The sequence below is a fragment of the Sorghum bicolor genome, chromosome 6 (genome assembly GCF_000003195.3).
Source record: "Sorghum bicolor cultivar BTx623 chromosome 6, Sorghum_bicolor_NCBIv3, whole genome shotgun sequence".
NCBI classification, from domain to species: Eukaryota; Viridiplantae; Streptophyta; class Magnoliopsida; order Poales; family Poaceae; genus Sorghum; species Sorghum bicolor.
Genome location: NC_012875.2, coordinates 4,314,384 through 4,331,504, shown reverse-complemented (window position 1 = coordinate 4,331,504; position 17,121 = coordinate 4,314,384). Strand labels below are relative to the sequence as shown.

The following is a 17,121-nucleotide window of genomic DNA, read 5'->3' as shown; positions in this document are numbered from 1 at the left end:
AAACAACGTCGCCGAATACGAAGCATGCTTACATGGCATACGACTAGCCGTTGAACTGGGGGTCAAGCGCCTCTATGTCTACGGCGACTCCGCTTTGGTCATCAACCAGCTCAACAAGGAGTGGGACGCAACCCACGAGAAGATGGATCTCTACTGCAAAGAAATTCGCAAATGGGAAACTAACTTCTATGGCATAGAGTACATCCACGTGGTCCGGGATAAGAACCAAGCAGCAGATGCGTTGTCAAAGTTAGGCTCATCTCGGGCCCAAATCCCGCGGGGTATTTTTGTCCAGGACATCCATGAGCCAAGCGTAAGCCCCCCCCTGGTCGACAAGCAACCCACCGAGGCAATGCTCATAGATGACGCCACTCCGACAACCGGTGCGCGTGACTGGCGTACCCCGTTCATCAAATACATATCAGACGGGACAGGCTTTCAGGACAAAACAGAGAACGAGCGCCTCATCCGACGATCAAAGAACTACATCCTGGTCGACGGAAAACTCATGCGGAAAAACGCAAGCTCCGAAGTACTGCTCAAGTGCATACCCCAAGATGATGGTATCAAGCTCTTGGAGGACATACACGCTGGATCCTGCGGCAATCACGCCGCATCTAGATCGCTGGTCGGAAAGGCTTTCCGAGCAGGTTTTTATTGGCCAACCGCGGTCGGCGACGCAGAAAAACTGGTTCGGCATTGCGAAGGATGTCAGTTTTTCGCCAAGAGGACCCACGTACCTGCCCATGAAATTCAAACCATCCCGTCGTCTTGGCCCTTTGCTTGCTGGGGGCTTGACATGATCGGACCATTTAAACCAGCCCCGGGCAATTTCAAGTTTGTCTTCGTGCTAATCGACAAGTTCTCCAAGTGGATTGAATACATGCCCCTGGTCAAGGCAACCTCCGAGAAGGCTGTGGAGTTTCTCAATCAAATCATACACAGATTCGGCATCCCGAACAGCATAATCACCGACCTGGGCACTCAGTTTACTAGCACCACTTTTTGGGATTTCTGCGATGACAGAGGCATAGTCATAAAATATGTGTCAGTGGCACATCCACGTGCCAACGGTCAAGTCGAACGTGCTAACGGAATGATCGTTGACGCCCTAAAGAAAAGGCTGTACACCGAAAACGACAGAGCACCCGGTCGATGGATGAGAGAATTGCCGGCAGTGGTCTGGGGCCTCCGAACCCAGACCAGTCGAAACACAGGGGTGTCTCCCTACTTCATGGTATATGGTGCAGAGGCGGTCCTGCCGTCTGACATACACTTCGGATCTCCTAGAATCGAGCACTTCGACCAGGCGACTGCCGACAACGCCAGAGAACTCGAAATCAATTGCATGGAGGAAAAGCGTTTAGTTTCATGTCTCCGAACAGCAAAATATCTCGCGGCAGTCAGGCGATACTACAACAGGAACGTCAAGGACCGTTCCTTCGTGGTCGGCGATCTGGTGCTTCGATGGAAAACAAGCCAGGAGGGAATGCACAAGTTATCCACTCCCTGGGAAGGACCCTTCGTGGTGACCGAGGTCACACGACCTACGTCCTACAGATTGGCATACCCAGACGGAACACGAGTGCCTAACTCTTGGCACATCGACAAACTGCGACGTTTCTATCCATAAAGTTTTAATGACTTTCTTTTGTAAGTATCTTATAATTTTTGATAATGAAATTCTCTATTTTTCGCCTATACCTTGTCATACACAGCACTCGGCAAAACTCCTGCAATGGATGCTCTTGGCGACAACCAAGACAAATACGGTGACACGTCACTCAGATATTTTTACAGCGCTCAAAACAACAGTCATGACAAAAAGAAAACTTTATTACAAACTTTACATACAAAGTTTACAATAAATACCCTGACGGGCAGATACTAGTCTATTCCTACAGACTACTTTATTGGCCTAGCTGCTCGGGCTGATCACCCGCCTGGCCCTGCTGCCCGGACGAAGGGGTCGGGGCCACCGGCGCCTGGCTGGTCGAGACCGCAAGCGTCGACCGCCCATCTCCAGCAACGGACGCGCCCGACAACTCCCTGGCCGACCTATCTGAGCTCGGCTGGTCTGGAGGAGTGGCCGTTCCGCACAGATTGATGTCGCCGATCACTGTCGACGACAAGTCCAGCAGACTACTCCGAAGCTCGTCCGCGTCCTGCGGGCCGACTTCCTTCGGGTACCCCTTCTCCAGCCTGCTCAAGTCGACCAGGGGGTAGTGGGCGCGCACCATGCTGAGGACGTGCGCGCCGGCAAACTCCCCGGCGTCCTTCACAAACTGCTGGAGCCAGCCCCACGCCCGTTGCGCCTTCTCGACCGGGGTCAACTGTGGCGCGCGGGGCTGGCTCTCCGGGAGCTCGGGACTAATCAGGTCTAGGACCGGGGACACTCCTTTCCAGATCCTGCAACAGTTGACCTTCCAGGAGTCCCGGTCCTTGGTCAGATCGTCCAGGTGCTTTTTGGCGTTCACCTTGAGCACTGCAAACGAAACGAAGCGTTATTTTCGGCATAAAAAAGGGGCGGGCAGTAACCAACAAGGCGGCAACCATTACCAGATAGCTCCCGGTCTTTTCGACCCAACTCCTCTCCTGCTCGCCGCCCGGACTCCAGTGCACCGGCGAGCTGTTGGCTGAGCTGCTCCTTCTCTTGTTGGAGGCTCGCCACCTCCTCCTCCAAGTCTGCGTGAATCCTAAACTGGTCAGCAAAGCAAACTATACAAGTACGCGAAGCTGCTCGGAGCGTGTGACTAACCTTCTTGCAGCCGGTACTGGTCGGCCAAGCGACGAGCGAGGTCGAGACGACGCTCCTTTTCAGCACTCATCTCGACCACCTTCTCCCCGACCTCCGCCCGCAACCGGTCTACCTCCGAGGCAAGGGCCTTGTTCTCGGCCATGACGCCCTCTATCTGGTCAAAGCACCGTTTCCGGTACTTCGCCGTTTTCATTGCGTCCTACGAAGCAAGCATATAACGACCATGCAAGACAAGGCAAAAGAATGTGCAGCAGTGCAAAAAGTCGCTTACCTTGACTTCGTCGACGAGGCGCTTGGCCGCGCGCTCCACCCTGGCGGCCTCTTCGGTCTCGGCGAGCTCCTCATGCCCGATGAAGTGATCCCCGCGTTGGCGCCACACATACACGTGTTGGCGGCCATCACGGGGACGACCCTCGATCTCTTCCACCTCATCATCGGAGGCCGCCCGGGTTTCCTCCTCCTGTGCTGCGTCACCCCCGGTGGTGGTCCCAGGTATTACTGGCCCTTGGACCAGACCTGGGGAGCCCGCAGCAGAGGAGGCTCCTGCTCGGGGCGGCGTGGGGACTTCACTCCCCCCGGCAGGAGGAGCGGTCGGAGATCTTCCCTTCTCTGAGGAGTCAGTTGGGGGAGCCTCTCCAGCCCTGGTCGGGCTTCTTGTCGTAGTCGGTGCCGCGCTCGGGAGCCCCTCGGTGCTCCCAGGCGCGACTGCAGCTGTTGGCTGCTCTGTGGTCTGGGGGGCCGCATCCCCAGAACCGCGGGCAGGCTCGCCCATCCCTTGGCTGGCAACCTGGCCGGGGTCGACATCCGACGCCGCACTACAGGAACAAAAGTCAAATTTCAAAAAAAAAATCAATCAAAGAGGAGTCCAAAAATACGTAAGTCGAACACTTACAGGTCTGATCGACGGTGGGTGGCGGTGAACCTCCTCCTCGCCCGGCCGGCCGGCACCTGCGCCCCCGTCTCGACAACTTGCGGTGCAGGGGCGTCGCCGGCCACTCGATCAGTAGCGGCCGGCGCATTATCTGGGCGACCCCGGGGCCGTCGGACCAACGACGGCGCAGCCTCCTCCTCCTCGTCGTCGTCGTCGTCAACGATCCGCACGAGCTGACGACGCTTCGGTGCTTGGCTGCTCTCCGCCGGAACATCCGCCGGCAAAGGATCTGCCGGCAATGGCCTCTTCCCCGCTACCCTCTCCTCGGAGGTCGGGATGGGGCGGGCTTGGTCCTCTTCACTGCTGGTGTAATGAGTACACCGAGCAGCGTCCTCCTCTGGCGGGTCCTCTCCCGCAGGATTTTCCATCCCCGGTGCCAGTGATACATACACTGTGCACCGGTCGACACCACCGATTTGCAAAAGCAACAGAGATGAGTCAACTGCCGACGATATACGAATGCTAAAACAGAATCTGCTGCATACCTTTGGTGCTGGTCGTCCTAACTTGAAGGCTTGCACCCGATCACTGCCACGGATGAAGCCTCCGTCCGCGAAGTTAAACAGCTCGTTCAACAGCTGTTGTACCTCCGCTTTCTCCAAGATCTCCGACCGCATCCTGGTCGGGTCTGCGCTTCCGGCATACTCGTACGCCGAGTGCACCCTCTTCTGGCAGGGCATCACCCGGCGGCAAATGAAGTTGCCGACCACGCCAAGCCCGTCCAGGCGCGACCAGTCGATCAGCTTCATGAGATCCGCCACTGGACCGTCGAACTCCGGGCGGTCGGTCCAGCTCGTCCTCTTCTCAGGAATGTATCCCACGTCGCAGAACGTGGAGCTGCCCGGTTCCTCCCTGATGTAGAACCACTTCCTGTACCATTCGGTCAAGGAAGTGTTCCATGGACAGTGCAGGTATCGATTCTTCATTCCATCACGAAGGTTGAGGTATACTCCACCTGCAACCTTGGAGCCTCCAACTGCTCCCTTCTTCCTCAAGCAGAAAAGATACCGGAAAAGATCGAAGTGCGGCTCTATGCCAACATAGGCCTCGCACAGATGGATAAAGGTGGAAATGAGGAGAATTGAGTTCGGGTGCAGATTGCAAATCCCGATCTCATAATACAAAAGAAGACCTTGAAGAAAAGGATGAACAGGAACACCAAAACCCCTCTTAATGAAATCTTCAAATAGGACGATCTCACCGGCGCGAGGGTCGAGGTAGCTCTCCCCCTCCGGTGCCCTCCAGCCGCCGAGCTCCGAGCCGTGCAGAAGCCCCATATCGACGAGGTCACCAAGAGATTTCGTGGTGCTGCGAGACTTCTTCCACTCCTTGGCCATCAGTTCGGCCCTCTTCCTGGAGTCGCTCTTCGCCATTAGAGGTGAGAATGTGGGCTTGAGTTAGGAAGATGCAGGAGATTGGAGAAGATGAGAGCGGAAGGTTTGAAGGAAATGGCAGCGAAAGCGGTAAAGGCGGACCTATTAGGCTCTTATAAGCCCGCAACTCCACCTCTCCCACTTCCTGTATTCTCGGGAAGTGGGCAGGCCATGCGGCGGACGCGGCGTTTCGGTTTACAATGATTATAGACAATTAATGCGGCGGAGTTTTCGTACCAATTGATGGTTTTCTTTTCTCAAACCATGCAAAGGGCGGCTGTACAGTTGTCAGGTGCAACTTTTCATGCATCCGTCTGACACCCTGTCAGGAGGCCTCGTCACGTCAACTTTAACTGGACAGATCTTTTCAAAAATAAGAAGACACATACGCCAGTGAGTCAACAATCCGGGGACTGCGCCGACCACCGAGCACTCGACGCTCGGGGACTGGTCGCCCAGTCTATCAGCTCGGACCTTCAAGGACTGTGCCGACCACCGAGCACTCGACGCTCGGGGACTGGTCGCCCAGTCTATCAGCTCGGACCTTCAAGGACTGCACCGACCACCAAGCACTATACGCTTGGGGACTGGTCGACCAGCTCACCAATTTATGAACTTGGGGACTGCACCGACCACCGAGCAATATACGCTCGGGGACTGGTCGACCAGCTCACCAATTTATGAACTTGGGGACTGCACCGACCACCAAGCACTATACGCTCGGGGACTGGTCGACCAGCCCACCAATTTGATTGTGTTCTAAGGAGCGCACTTGGTGCTCGGGGACTGGTCGATTAGTCTATTCAATTGCAGACGGACTGGTAAATTCAATTATTTAGACCTTGCTATAAGGCTCATACTTCGCCTTCCAGCAAGCTCGGGGACTACATCGGTACGATGCATCTGGCGATGCATCTCAGTTACAGAATTTCTTTGAAGACTTTTATTTTGACCCTGGCACCACGTGCCTACGTCACCTACTACCAGGCTCGGGGACTAAGTGGGCACACTTCACCTAGCGGTGAATTTGCTTGCTTTTTTGATGTTTATACCTTTCAAAAAAGTAAAGTGGGCACACTTCACCAAGAAAGAAATCTTTTTTAATTTAGAGCACCATGCATTCTTCGAACAACTCGCTTCTTCGATGTCAATGTTGATCAACTGTTTTTTGAGTTGGTCAAAATACTGTTGCAACTGTTTGGACGACTTTCCTGCTTATTGAAGACGTCAAGCCTCACTGATCGAAGAAGCTCGAGACGGCGTGTTACATCACAACACATGGTGCTCGGGGACTAGCTGTGGGGGGATAGACCCCTATACCCTTACGGCTAGACTTGGGCCGGGAGGCTTGGCCCATTACGAGACGAGTTCAAGGCTTGATCCGACAGCCTGGAGTTTCGCGCAAGGAAGCAAGATGTGGAGATCAAGCAGGATTCTAGTCGGTTAGAATAGGAATTCATATCGAACTATCTATGACAATTGTAACCGACTAGGATTAGTTTTCAGATCTGTAACCCTGCCCTTCAGACTATATAAGGAGAGGCAAGGGACCCCCTAGGACACATCATATTCTCTCAACACAATCCAATACAACCAGACGCAGGACGTAGGTATTACGCCAACTCGGCGGCCGAACCTGGATAAAAAGCTTGTCCGTGTCTTGCGTCACCATCGAGTTCGTAGTTTGCGCACCGTCTACCGATAAACTACTACCGTGGGTATACCCCAAGGTAGACTGCCGACTAGCTTTCGTCGACAAAGCCCATGTTTGATTATGGATAATTGATGAAACCCAAAGTACTAACCTCTATACTAAGTATGTGTAGATTAGATAAGGTTGGTACATACCAAGTGGTGGAGCCTAGATGATCATGGTGATGGTGGTGATAACTACAAGATGATCAAGTGCTCAACAAAGGAAGAGAAAAACAAAATCCTATGGAGATCAATGCAAAGGTATAAATAGGATCTTAGTTTTGGTGATCGAGACACCATAAAGGGTGCGATCATATTTAGAATAGATAGTTATACTACAGAGAGGAAAATTCTTTGGCTAAGTGATCTATCGGGTGCCAATAGGTACTATTAATCATGTGCATGCATTTAGAACCTAATGTGCTGACTTAACCCTTAAAAATATTTATGAAAATATGCTAATGCACGTGCACAAGGTGGTACACTTGGTAGTTAGCACTTTTGAGCAAATGTTGAATAGATGGAGAGGGTTTGGGTCTTTCTCTCCTTAGGTTTTTGTGGAAATGGAATGTCTATTTTCAATTGAGGCCTTGTTTAGTTCGCGAAATGAAAAGTTTTCGGCCACTGTAGTTTGTTTGTGGCAAATATTATTTAACTATGGACTAACTAGGGTCAAAAGATTCGTCTCGTGATTTACAGGCAAACTGTGTAATTAGTTTTTGTTTTTGTCTATATTTAATGCTTCATGCATGTGCCGCAAGATTCAATGTGATGGCGAATCTTGAAAACTTTTTGGTTTTGGGGATGAACTAAACAAGGCCTGGGCCAAAGGTAAAGTTTGAAGAAGTCGCGGGAGTATTTCATCGAACGCTGACCGCGGTAGCATCGGAGGCTAGGTCTGCGTCCGATGCGTGGTGGAGCTTTGACGCAGCACATTATGGGTCACTGACACGTTCGACGCTCTAGCACCAACTAAACGTTGTTGAGCATCTGGTAAGTTGTGACGTCAGCAGGGTCACAAGCGAGTCGTTCGGGCAGTGTGCGTCGGACGCTGAGGTGCGTCCGATGGCATACTGTCAAACGTGTTCGATGCGTCTCCGAGCATTTCTGGAACTCTCTGAGTAGTGTCTTATGTGAGACAGGAGCGTTTGGTGCGTAGCACCTAGCGCGTCCGACTCCTCCTAACCAAGTGTGTTAACATTTAAGCGACAGTTAGAGATCAACGACTCACGTTTAACTAAGGACACATGGCAGCAATCAAAAGTAAGTGGCAGAGCAGCGTCGTATGCTGGCTGCGTCTGACGCCTTGGCGTCGACGCGTCTGACACCCTTGACAGAGGTGTTTTCAGAGCCTATGGCTCTATTCATTGGAGACAATTATAAATATGTGTCGTCTGATTCTTGGATGTCTCTCTTGATACTTTGACATACTTGACATCTTTGTAAGCCTAAGCAAACACCTCCCACTTATTTCCTTTATAGATTCATCATCTTTGTGAGATTAAGAGTGATTCCATGTGCATTTGCATGAGTGACTGCATCTAGTGGCACTTGGAGATCATTTGAGCCACGGAGTTCTTGTTACTCTTGATGATTGCCACACCTAGATGGCTTGGAGAAGTGGAGGAGCATTGTCATGAGTTGGTGATTGTTCGTGGTCATCTCCTGGTGATTATGAGGGGTTCTTGTGCCTTTCTGAAAGCCCTAGTTTGGTTTTGGATAATTGATGAAACCCTAGTACTAACCTCTATGCTAAGTGTGTGTAGACTTAATGAGGTTGGTACATGCCAAGTGATGGAGCAAGAGATGATCATGGTGATGATGGTGATGACCACAAGGTGATCAAGTGCTCAACTTGGAAAAGAAGAAAGAGAAAAACAAAACCCTATGGAGATCAAGGCAAAGGTATTGCTTAGGGTTTTGGTTTTGGTGATCAAGACACCATAGAGGGTGTGATCACATTTAGGATAGATAGCCGTACTATAAAGAGGGGAATTCTTTGGCTAAGCGGTTATCAAGTGCCACTAGGTGTCATTGTTCATGTGCATGCATTTAGAACCTAGTGAGCTAACTTAACTCCTTCAAAGAAAATGATTGTGAAAATGCTAACACACGTGCACGCTCGTTTGGTACACACGTTGTGGTGTTAGCACACTTTGAGAAGGAGGTGGAGTTTCAAGAGTAGAGAGGGGATGGGTTCCTCTCTCCCTCCCGCCGAGCTTGCGAGGCGGGATTCGGCGCTTTTCGAGAAAATGAAGTGCATATTTTCTATTGCGCCGGTGGGAAATTTTGGAGAAGTCGCGGGAGTGTTTCTCGCTGAGAAAACACTCATCGGACGCTGGCTTCTAGAGCACCGGACGCTGCGTCTGAGCGTCCGGTGCAGACAGTGCCTGGCCCAGCTAGGGTAAGGCACCGGACGATAGGCACCGGACGCTGGCTTGAGCGTCCGGTGGTTAGCGTCCGGTGTGCGGGCGTTTTGCGACCCTCTCTGCGCATGGGTCCGGTGAGCACCGGACGCTGAGGGTGCGTCCGGTGGCTCGCGTCCGGTGAACTTGCAAGTTTGCGGAGCTCTCTGCGCATGAGTCCGGTGTGCACCGGACCGTCCGGTGCTCACTTGCTCAGCGTCCGGTGCACTGCAGGTGACCGTTAGATTCTGACACGAGCGTGACACGTGGCTGACGTTGGAGCACCGGACGCTGGTGTTGAGCGTCCGGTGCCCCTTTAAGAGCGTCCGGTGACCCCGTATTTCGCCCAGTGAAAGAGCCAACGGCTCTATTTGTTTGAGGGGCTATAAATACGTGTTTGGCTGGCTTGGGGCTCACACTCCTGGCATTCTAACATACTTGACATCCTTGTGAGCCTAAGCAAACACCTCCCACTCATCTCCTTCATAGATCAAACATCTTTGTGAGATTGGGAGTGATTCCAAGTGCATTTGCTTGAGTGATTGCATCTAGTGGCACTTGGGGATCGTTCTAGCTGCGGTTTTCTTGTTACTCTTGGTGGTTGCCGCCACCTAGACGGCTTGGAGCAGCGGAGGAGGATTGGCACGAGTTGGTGATTGTTCGTGGCCATCTCCCGGTGATTGTGAGGGGTCTTGTACCTTCCCCGGTGGAGAGCCGAAAGGTAACTCTAGTGGATTGCTCGTGTCATTGAGTTACCTCACTTGTGGGTAGGTTCTTGTGGTGTCCTAGTGAGGACGAGGTTCGTGCTACACCTCTTAGCCACCGAACTACCAAGTGTTGGTCGACACAACGGGGACGTAGCGTGCCGGCAAGCACGTGAACCTCGGGAGAAAAATTGTGTGTCTCCATTGTGATTGATTCATTGGATTTCTCCCGGTGATTGGACTTCATTTTATTGATTGGTTCATCCCCTCTACGCGGCGGTATAAAGTTCAAACCATCTCTTTACATTCCCGCAAACTAGAGTAGCTCACTTACTTGTATAGAAACTTTAGGTAGCTTCCTAGTGTAAGTAGTGACATAGCTCTTGTGTGCCTAGTGATTATATCAACTAGAATTGTTGGATAGGTGGCTTGCAAACACCCCTTTAGAGCTAGAGCAAAAAGCTTCACTTTGTTATTTACTAACCTCTTGCTCTAGTGAGTTTGTAGATTTTTTAAATAGGCTATTCACCCCCCCTCTAGCCATATTAGGACCTTTCACTTTCTTGATGGAGCGCGAAAGGCAACTCTAGTGGATTGCGCATGTCATTGAGCTACCTCACTTGTGAGTAAGTTCTTGCAGTGTCCTATGTGAGGGCGAGGTTCGTGCAACACCTCTTAGCTGTTGAACCACTAAGTGTTGGTCGACACAATAGGGACTAGCATGTCAGCAAGCATGTGAACCTTAGGAGAAAAATCATTGTGTCCATCTCTTGTGTTTGATTAGATTTCTTCCGATGATTGGTCTTCATCATACTGATCGGTTCACTTTCCTCTATGCGGCGGTATAAAAATCACATTCTCTCTTTTCATATTTCTGCAATGTAGAGTATTTAGCTATAGTTGCTAGCTTTACCTTGTGTAGCTTAGTTCGCTAGTGTAACTTGTAGTGACATAGCTCTTGTGTGCTTAGTGATCTTAGTAACTAGAATTGTTGGATAGGTGGTTTGCAACCTTTGTAGAGCTAGAGCAAAAATGTATTTCGCTATTTGTTATACTAATCAATTGCTCTAATGGTTTGTAGATTTTTTTTAATAAGCTATTCACCCCATCCTCTAGCCAGGATCTTTCATAAAGTTTTATAACTTTTCGAGATCTACAACTTTTATTTTGGTCATTTTATCATTTATTCATCCGATATAGCGATAGTAACACTGTTCGCAAATGTTACGTATCCGTCTTATAGTTTATGAAACTATAAGACTTATAGTTTATGATATTATAAGAGAGATATGTAAATTTTGTGAATAGTATTACTACCACTTTATTGGATGAAGAAATGACCAGATAAAAGTTATAGAACACGATAAGTTCTATAACTTTTATGTTTATGACTTTATCAGCTGAAATTATTTAGTGTTCCAAAACTCGGTTTGAAGTTGCCATTTTTTGAAATTTAAAATTCAAATAGACAAAACAGTCACATGAAAAGATGAATAAAATAATAGTTATAAGACCACAATAAGTTGATAGAGCATGATTTTGTAATTTTTTTACAAAAAAATCATCAAATTTAAAGTTAGTATGAAGGAGAAAGATTAGTTACAAGTTTTAGTCAAAGATTAAAAAGAGAAATTAGAGTTCTTTAATAGTTTCAAATTTAATTTGAAATAGTACTTTAAAGTAGTAAATGATATGAAATGAAAAAATTGTCAACTACAAAGTTGTCTAACTTTTTAAGATCTACAACTTTCATTTTGGTAGTTTTTTCATCTGATATCATTTGAAAAGTTCAAATTTTAAATTTTAGAGATCAAACGTATTTTTTTCTAGAGGTTATTTCAAATGAAAATATTTGGACATTTAAACAAACTCAAATTAAAAAAGTTTGAAGTACAAAGTCGTAGATCTCGAAGTACTACAACTTCGATATAAAGTTTGTCTTCATCAGATATCATGAGAAACTTATGAAGTTCTCTTGCAGCGTATCAGTGTCGGTTCAAGCCATGAACTAACAATGATAATATCAGTATCTTGACTAAAACTAGCAAGGATGACTGAATATCACTTCCAATCCTTGGCTTAAACCGATAGTGATATGAATCAACACTGAAGATCCGAACATCAGCGTCGATTGGTCCTATCACTACCAGTTTTAGCCAAAAAAAACCAGCAGTGGTGGACAGTGATGGGCTATCACTGACGGTTTCTTAAAATCCAGTAATGATGCAGCCAGCAGTGATATCCAATTCTGTAGCTATTTAAAATATTATCTTGATAGCTTTTCCTCCTATTGCAAAGCACACCAAAATATTTAATAATAAATATATAATAAAATTTTAATTTCATAGTATACATGCTTTGGTATAATAAATATTGTGTTAGCGACTTCTTTTGCCTACCAAAAAAAAATGTAATTTTAATCACTGAATATAAAGTCGACATGGTGTGTAAGTTGCAACGTGTTAAAAACTCATTTGTCCGCTGATGATTACGAAGGAAAGTCTCTCAATTTTGTACATAACATTCATCAAGGAGTCCGTTTGGAGAGAGATTTATTTGTCTATTCTCAATAACAAACTGCTCAAGTTTTCATTTCACGGTTTGATTTGGACCATATCAAAATTGCATCAATAATTTGGTGAGTAGATCGAGAGTTCAGTGTCCTATAATACTACTATAGATTTATTATTTGTTTTTAATGTTTATGGGAAAAAAATTAGGTATAGTTTGACTATTGAATGAAGGAGATAGAGCGCAAAAAAAGAAGTCCAGACGCAAAATTTGGACACGTCTTGTAACATACTCCATCCGTATCGAATTTAGAAGTGTAGGACAGCGACGCACGGTCTCCAAAACACAATTTTGATCTTTTATTTTTATAAAAATATTTAGAAAAAATAATATACATGTACTTTTATGAAAGTATTTTTCAAGACAAAATTATTCATATAATTTTTACATTTGTAAACTCAAGTTAATAGTTATTTTCGATTTCCATGCCACAAGTTTAACTCGATAAAACTTAACTCGATTTATAAAAAATACATACAGTATTTATGTCTCCAGATAAATTTATTAAAAAACTATATTCAAAGATCTTTCTAATGATATTAATTATATCCCATAAATATTAATATTTTTTAATATATATTTAGTCAAAGTTGTTTCTTAAAAAACGTAAACGACAGTTATTTTGGCACCAAGAGAGTAAATATTAACTTGAGCTAAAAACTAACCCAAAGTCATTAAGGTGGTCAAAAAAAATAACCCACATGTTTACAGTTTGCCATATCCGTTCAAACAAGACCAAGGCATTCAATGTTCGAAAAGGCCAAGCCGAGCTCACCTGTGCCAAACTGTCAATCCAATGATTTCAGGTCGTCTGATTAATCGCGATTAATCGCGATTAATCGTCCAGGTCGCTCCTAGGATTCGATTAGGAAGTCCGACTCGATTAGTTCGACCAGAAAGCTGGTCGTCCGATTAATCGTCGATTAATCGCGATTAATCGGACGACCAGGTAGGAGGGACGACCAGGTTTCTGTTTGTTGGGCCTTTTCTAACTGGGACTGGGCTAATGGGCTTTAAGTTTTTGGCCTGTTTGGGTTTAGGGTTTAGATAGAATAGAGGGGCTGCAGGGGATACCCCTGGAGGCAGCCGCAATTTTCTTCCAGGCTGGTCTTTCTCCACCTCACGACTCCTCTCCTTGCAACTCCACTTCTCCAGTCTTCCCTCTTCCACTGCTAGTCTTCACCATGAGCTCCGACGACGGTAAGCTTTTTCCCTCTCCATCTTCTTCCCTCCTCCCTCATCTCTCACTCTAGATGCTTGATGTCATTGTGATGTCCCTCTCCTGGTGGTTTTCGATGCTCTCCTCCCCCCATCTTTTCCTAGTGCTTGTGATGTCCCTCTGCTTATGTAATCTGTAGATGTGGATCGATGATGTGCAAACGTGGAAGTGATAATGCATGTGTCTGACCTTGAAGAAGTTCAACCACAAGCAGAATCTGTTGGGTCAGGTGCTGCTACTGCTGCTTCAACCTCATCTGCTATAGATATCCCCTCCCTAATTGAGAGGGCCATAGCAAAACTACCTCCAGACCTTGCTGCTCAAGCTGTTGACAAAAAGAGGAAGGCAAGAAGTCAAGATCCAGGATGGCAGTATGGGTGGTGGCCAGATCCTTCCAAGAAAGATTTTGTGCAATGCATTTTTTGCAAGAAGGTAGTCCCTTCTGGAATAAGTAGGTTTAAGCAACACCATGCTGGGGGGTTTGGAGATGCTATTGGTTGTCCTCAGAGTCCAGAACTAGTTAAGAGGGAGATGGTTGCTTACATAAAAAAAAATTCAAGGACTGTGGTTGTGGCAGCGGCGGATGAAGATGGTGAAGTTGAAGAGGAAGATGTTCCTGCTGCAGAGGAAGATGTTGCTGCTGCAGCTGTACCAGTACCAAGTTCTGGAACAAAAGGTAAACAAGCCAAGAAGAAGATTGCTCAAGCTCCCATCACTACTTTCACTGTTACTGCTGCAGTAAAACCTGCAACTCAAAAACAGTCCAGGCCAGTGAGTTCCATGCTTTGCAAGTCACCAGAGGAGGTAGTTTCAGAGAGGTACAAATCCAAGCTAACTCAACCTACACTTGAGCACTGCACAAAGAGAAGTAAGGAGGCCAAACAAATTGTTGATGATCATGTTGCAGACTTCTTTTATGAGAATCGCCTTCCATTGAATGTGATTAATTCAAGAAGCTGGGAAGTCTTGCTAGAGTCAATTGGACAATACGGTCCAGGTTACCGCTCACCATCATATCATGAGATTAGGAATCCGCTCCTAGAAAAAGCTGTGAATAGAACATCGGAATTGAGGAAGAAGCATGAGCAGGCTTGGAAGGAATATGGCTGCAGCATAATGTCTGATGGGTGGACTGACACAAGCCATCGCCATCTGATAAATTTCCTTGCTAACAGTCCAGCAGGGACTTTCTTTCTAGGGTTTGTTGATGCTTCAAGTGAGATAGCAAATGCACCTATGTTGGCTGACTTGTTAGAGAAGCAAATAGATAAGGTTGGGAAAGAACATGTGGTGCAACTTGTCACTGACAATGGAGCCAATTTTAAGCTAGCAGGGAGGCTTTTAATGGAGAGGATCCCTCATCTATTTTGGACACCATGTGCAGCCCATTGCTTGGATTTGTTGCTGGAAGATATTGGGAAGATCAAGGAATTCAGCACTTGCATAAACAAGGCAAAGAGGGTGACCAGATTCGTGTACAAGCATGGGAGGGTTCTAGACCTAATGCGAGATAAAATTGGAGGAGATCTTGTGAGGCCAGGTGTAACTCGCTTTGCCACTTCATTCCTCACATTGGCAAGCATGCATAGGCATAAGAATGCATTGAGGAGTTTAGTGGTTTGTGATGAATGGCATAACCTCAGCTTTTCAGTTACTCAAGAAGGCCGGCGCGTTGAGAACATTATCCTTTCAGCGCCATTTTGGAGCAAAGTGGAATTATGCCTAAAAGCTTCACAACCACTTCTTATTGCTATGAGGATAGCTGATGGAGATGAGACACCAGCAGCTCCTGAGATTATGGCAGCCATGGAAGTGGCGAAGGCCACAATTAAGAAATCTTTAAAAGGAAAACCAACTCTACTCAACGAAGTACTAAAATACTATGACAATCGATGGGAAAACCAAATGGAGCAGGACCTGTATGGAGCAGCCCTATACTTGAATCCAAACAAGTTTTTTGCCATAAAAGAAAAAGATAGGAGACAAGCCCACAGGCTGAGGATCATGTTTAATAAAGTTTTGTGGAAGATGGTGAGTGAAGAGGAGGAACAGAACAAGATAAGCATGCAGGCAGATGACTATGAGAGGGCTGAAGGTGAATCCTTCTCAATGCCAATGGCAATAAGAGACAGGGAGCAAAAATCCTAGTAAGTAATCCTTCTTGATCCTTATGTACTACTATTTGTGAAAGCAATCAGCAATGAACTAATGATATAGTATGGAAATTGTAGTTCTCTGGTGGGGAGCATATGGTGGCCTAACATATGAGCTCCAATGCTTGGCAAAAAGGATTGTTAGCCTTTGTTGTAGTGCATCTGGATGCGAACGTAATTGGAGTGAATTTTCAGTTGTAAGTGCTATTGTTCTTGCAAGTAATTAAGTGCTATTGTACTGTTGTTGCAAGCAATATTGGTATGTGAATATGCATTGTCTTTTGTGTAGGTCCATACAAAAAAAAAAGAAACAGGTTAGAGCATCAGAGGCTAAATAAGCTGGTTTATGTGAGCTACAACCGAAAGATGGAAAATAGATTTAGGAAAATTAGAGAGCTAGGTTCTAAAGGAAAGAGAAGCAACCCACTTTTGCTTGAAGAATTCCAATGGGAAAATGAATGGGTCAATGACAATTGTGAAGTTGCTCAAGAAGGTGGTGGCAGTGGCAATGATATCACTTGGGCTCAAGTGGATGAAGCTGTTGGTGCAACTCAGAGTCTACAGGGACGTGGCCTGCCTAGGGCTGCTGCTGCTCGTGTTGTGGGTCAGACGACTCAGACTTATGTTAGGCACAGAAAGCGTGCAAGGAATACAGTGACCCAAGATATTGAAGAAGATGACGATGAACTCCAAGAAGATAATGCAGAATTAGATTCAGCAACAGTAGTGGAGGAGGATGAAGGTTCTGCACCTGGAGGTGGAGGTGGAGATGAAGATGGACATGGAGGCTTCGATTTGGTTAATGATTTGCTTGATTAGATGGAAAAGTTGCCTAGTTTTGCTGAACCATTTAAATTCTAAGTTTGTGACTTTGCATTGAACACTTTATTCTGTACCGAACTAGTTTGGACCTTTGGTTATGTTTTATGCTGGTTGTGTGGCTACTGCTATGGTGTATGGTCTTCTAAATGTTAACTATTGGCTACTGCAGCAATGCTACTGTTCAGGTATGTCAAGATCAAGAATATTGACTGCTGACCTGTTACTTCTAATTATGGTTTTCTGTGGTGTTCCAGGCTTCCAGCAGCAAGCCAGCAAGGAAATGGAGTTTGGGACAACAACATGGACCTCTAGACAGTGCAGAAAAGAGAAGAAACCAACTCCCACAAGTAATTCACTATCTAACACTAATGTAGTCTTGATGCTGGCTTGATTGTGTATATTATATAGTATATATAGAGGTATATATATAGACATATATGCCCTGAAATAGCTGGACGACCAGGTGGACGACCAGGGTCGACCAGCTTCG

The 17,121-nt window shown here is 46.7% G+C and overlaps 1 protein-coding gene across 1 annotated transcript; it reads left to right on the top strand.

Annotated features, from left to right (window-relative positions):
* On the top strand, nucleotides 13,831-16,628 carry LOC110436408. Its single transcript, XM_021463498.1, has 2 exons — nucleotides 13,831-15,751; nucleotides 16,099-16,628. Exons 1-2 carry the CDS (start codon nucleotides 13,831-13,833, stop codon nucleotides 16,626-16,628), a joined length of 2,451 nt encoding a protein of 816 aa, XP_021319173.1.